The 4,085-nt window shown below is 39.1% G+C and overlaps 1 protein-coding gene across 2 annotated transcripts; it reads right to left on the bottom strand.

Annotated features, from left to right (window-relative positions):
- Window positions 1–213: 213 nt before the first annotated feature.
- LOC113092131 (serine/threonine-protein kinase PSK2-like) lies at window positions 214–3,205 on the bottom strand. 2 transcript variants are annotated; one of them, XR_003287517.1, is made up of 9 exons: window positions 2,856–3,205; window positions 2,497–2,559; window positions 2,131–2,379; window positions 1,785–1,949; window positions 1,579–1,673; window positions 1,438–1,488; window positions 915–1,290; window positions 426–811; window positions 214–296 (listed from the first exon to the last, which is right to left on the bottom strand). XR_003287517.1 is itself a non-coding variant. In XM_026257734.1 (9 exons), exons 1-9 carry the CDS (start codon window positions 3,121–3,123, stop codon window positions 381–383), a joined length of 1,578 nt encoding a protein of 525 aa, XP_026113519.1. In that variant the 5' UTR covers window positions 3,124–3,205; the 3' UTR covers window positions 378–380. The 2 variants fall into 2 exon arrangements, 1 of the variants encoding a protein (XP_026113519.1); XM_026257734.1 differs by lacking the exon at window positions 214–296 and having other exon boundaries at window positions 378–514; window positions 635–811.
- Between the last annotated feature and the right edge of the window lie 880 nt (window positions 3,206–4,085).

Here is a 4,085-nt window from a genome sequence, read left to right as displayed (position 1 = left end):
TTGTAAATAAATAAATTATTTGAACATTTTCTTACAAAACTCCTTAGAAATGTTCTTACCAACATCCTTATAATAAAGAAACAAGTCCAAATAAACCATTAACTATTATTTACAGATCCCCAATCAAGCCAGACTGCTTTAAGTCAAGGCGAGGGTCTGCCATACGCTAAGGCCAGAGTGGACTGATGGAAAGGCCACTCTTGTCAGTCCGCCAGACACAAAGCTGACTGAAGACAGAAAACAACACGGTGGCCATGACAGGAGTTGTTCTCTGAAGTTGTGTTTTACTCCATGTCCTGAAACAAAAGAGAAATCGGGATTATTTGTCAAAATACTTTACATTTAGAGAAAATTGGTCTTAAGTTCATGGCGACGGATGATCAAACTAAACCAACAAAAAGCTTAACTAGTCTTATACGCCGTACCTTAAACCAGTCGTGGAGATGCATCTCGTCCAGACTGAGTCTCTTCTGTGGATCCGGCTGCAGACAATCACAAATCATCTGGCAGCATTCTGTGAAGAGAAAAAAAGAGAGAGATGTTTGATTATAAACATTTACTTTACACCTGCTCTCTTTGAAGCTATCCGTCCTTTCTGTATGATCTGGAGTTCATTGTTTGATGAAGATCTCACCTTTTGACAAGCCAGGTCTGGTCCAGAGGTTCACAGTGATCTTGTGTCGGTCGTAGGATGTAGGACATTCCCCGCACAGCATTTCATACAAGATGAACCCTAGAGTCCACACTGTGGTTGGCTTTGCTTTGTACCTGCCCTTCAAGTTGAACTCAGGTGGACAGTACGGTTTCGTGCCTGATGGAAAGATGTCTGATGTTTAATCAATTATCACAGCATGTTGAGTGCATATAAGATGTGTTTCTGTGAGATAATTAATAAAGCACTTCATAACACATACCACTAAAGGATTTGAAGGCAGATTTCTTCATGACTGCACCACACCCAAAGTCAATTAATTTGACCTCCATGGTGTCCTGGTTCACCAAGATGTTCTCCAGTTTTATATCACGATGGAAGACGCCACGATCACAGCAAGTTTTAGCGGCATCGATGACCTGCCGCATAATATTTCTTGCAATCCCCTCGTCAAGGCTTCCTTCATCATCCACAAAACTAAACAAATCCACGCAAGGCACTGGTCGCTCCATGACTATCACGTAGTGATCTTTGTCTTCCTCCCAGTCAAGCAGCTTAATGATCTGGGAAACGCTGGGTCCATTGTTGGCCATGAGCATCAGGCCAATCTCCATTGGCAGACGTTTGAGATGACCAGGCTAACAGAAAGAAAACATGATGCTTAGATGGAGGCGCTTTCCCAAATTATTCACAAATAATGCCTAGTAAAGCTCAATTGTAAACTGTGGTTAAAATTAATATAGGATGTGATCAACTGAAAACAGTGAATAAGAGACAATACTCACCACTCTGATATATGACATGCCTGGCGTCTTCTCTGAACATTTCACAGCCACCTAATCGACAAAACAAAGAATTAATAATTAGCACGTGCAGATAGTTGATATCACTCTAGTCATAAATCCTACACAGATCAAATTGTGTACCTTAAGTCCATCCTCGCAGCGAGTCCCTTCATAAACACTGCCACATCCTCCTTCACCAAGCATGTGGCCGATTTTATATTGCTTGCGAATGTGACCTGTGATCACACAAACTACTGTGATGAGTATGAAATGCAATTTTATATTATACTGTCTATATAATGGTTTCTAATGACATTTTCTACTTCTCACAGATTTCTGATTCTTACCCTTGTCCAGGATGTCCTGCACGAGCTGTTCCTCAGCAGTGAGGAGGACTTCCTCTCTCCCTGCCTCCGTTCTCCCTCCATCGTTCTCAACAGCACTAACAGGCATCTCTTCAGAGCTGGTGGGGGAGTCTTTGGGTTGTACACAGTGTTCGTGTACACTCTGGTCTATTAACAGATTTAGCACAAGTTTTGAATTAATATCCTGATTTTTTTTTTACTGTTACTCAAAAATGTTTGGTGTGATAATGTTAGCAGTGTTTTTCTTTTCTTTAATTATGTTTCTGTAATTGAAGAATCAGTCATTTATCAATATTTGCATCATCATGACATGTTTTTGTGACTGTACCATCGCTATCTCTCCACTGTGTTACCGCCTCTTTCCAGCATTTCTCCTCGGCTTCGGACAGATTATATCTTCCAGCTCCACTGCAAGGAAAGTGATGAGCGGCCCACTTCCAGAAGCTCTTCTTCTTCTTCTTCTTCTCCTCCTCCTCTCTCCCTTCATCAATCTCAGCAGCACTAACAGACAGATGAGGATGACGGCTCTCTGACGTGATGGGGCCGTCTTTAGGATGTACACAGAGTTCACTCTGGTCTATTAACAGACAAACAATTGTGGTAAATATGAAATACAAGTTTACATGTTAATTTGATCCTGTACAAAATAATTTATAATTAAATTTCCTTATTCTCATATATGTATTATTCTTACTCTTGTCCAGGACGCTGTGTTTCTGCTGTTCTTCAGCATCAAGGAGGTCTTCAGGAGCTGGATCTATAATATCAAATAAAATAAATAAAATAAATATTACATACAAATTATGTCTGTTCTTGATTTCAGGAGTAGGTCTAAATTAAATTTATTATACTACAATTTAAACTCTTAAAAAAATAAAAATAGAAAATATGTTTCCTGTTACTCTAAAATGTTTGCTGTGATAATTACAGCAGTGTTTTGGGATAGTGATAATTTTTTATAATTATTTTATGTTATAATAATGATAATAGGGAATAACAGAAACTCTTGTTACTGAATAATCAGTGATTTATCAGTTATTGATGTGAGTGTACCATCGTTATCTCTCCACTGTGTTTCTGCCTCTATCCCGTATTTCTCCTCAGCTTTGGCCAGGTCATATGTTCCCTTTCTGCGGGAAACAAAGTGAAGAGCGGCCCACTTCCAGAAGCTCTTCATCTTTCTCCCTACATCGGTCTCAAGAGCACCAACCGGCGCCGGTTGACGGTTCTCCGTCATGATGGGGGAGTCTTTGGGGTGTACACAGGGTTCTTGTACACTCTCCAAACCAGTCACTTTTTTCAGTCTAGAAAGCAGTCCCATGATAACACCGTTTGTCAGTCGCTAACAGTCGCTACCAAGTACGTTACTCTGGAGACTTCAAAGCATAAAATGAGCAAATCGAGTTTCGTGCCCTTAAATACCTTCATGGTCGAATTGTGACGTCACAAATTCCCGCCTGAAATGGAATAAAAAAAAAAAATACACGTCATCTGGTCCTTTCAAACAATAACATTCATATCCAATGACATTCAATGCTAATGACAATTTGTTGCATCGTGTAGATCGCGGGTTGTAAGTATAGCAGTTTCATCAATTTTCTGACACCTTAAAGCGATAAAGAAACAGAAAAAAACAGAAGGCCTCTTGTATTCTCATGAACATAACCCGGGTTTAAATTGGGCCGGGGCATCAGGGGTTTGAGCCCCACACAGAGACTCCAAGGCTCGACATTAACGCTTCATTAACCCCAGACAAGTAAAGTTAAGTTAAGCTTGCTGAGGTAAAAAATCGAATGCAAAGATTTTATATTTAAAATATAGTTAGTTATGCAACATCACACAACGTTTTTACCATTACGACTGTTTAGTAGAACAATAAACAGTTCAATAAGCAATTACAATAATATCAGGTCACCTACATTTTAGGCGGATCCACAGCGTATCTCACGGAAAACAGCCGATTCACTTCTGAATGATTCCATGTTCTGAACGAATCGGTTGAGTCAATGATTCAGTAGCTCATGCATAAACATCTGATGAATTAGCCGTTTGAAGAATCGCTTGAATTACCAACTCAGTGACTCACTCATTCAACGATCACTACTGGCACCTACTGGCGGTTAAATTTAGTTAAAAAGTATCATTTCCAACATAATTTCCTGTTTGTATATTCCAAAAAAAAATATTTTAAGCAATCTCATAACATTATTCAATGCACTTGTATTTTTTCAGTGTATATTATTTAATTTGATTACATAGAGATTACAATAATCATATTAGTAT

The sequence above is a fragment of the Carassius auratus genome, unplaced genomic scaffold (assembly GCF_003368295.1).
Source record: "Carassius auratus strain Wakin unplaced genomic scaffold, ASM336829v1 scaf_tig00214480, whole genome shotgun sequence".
NCBI classification, from domain to species: Eukaryota; Metazoa; Chordata; class Actinopteri; order Cypriniformes; family Cyprinidae; genus Carassius; species Carassius auratus.
The sequence above is the reverse complement of the archived record's forward strand: the minus strand, read 5'-3'. Positions and strand labels throughout refer to the sequence as shown.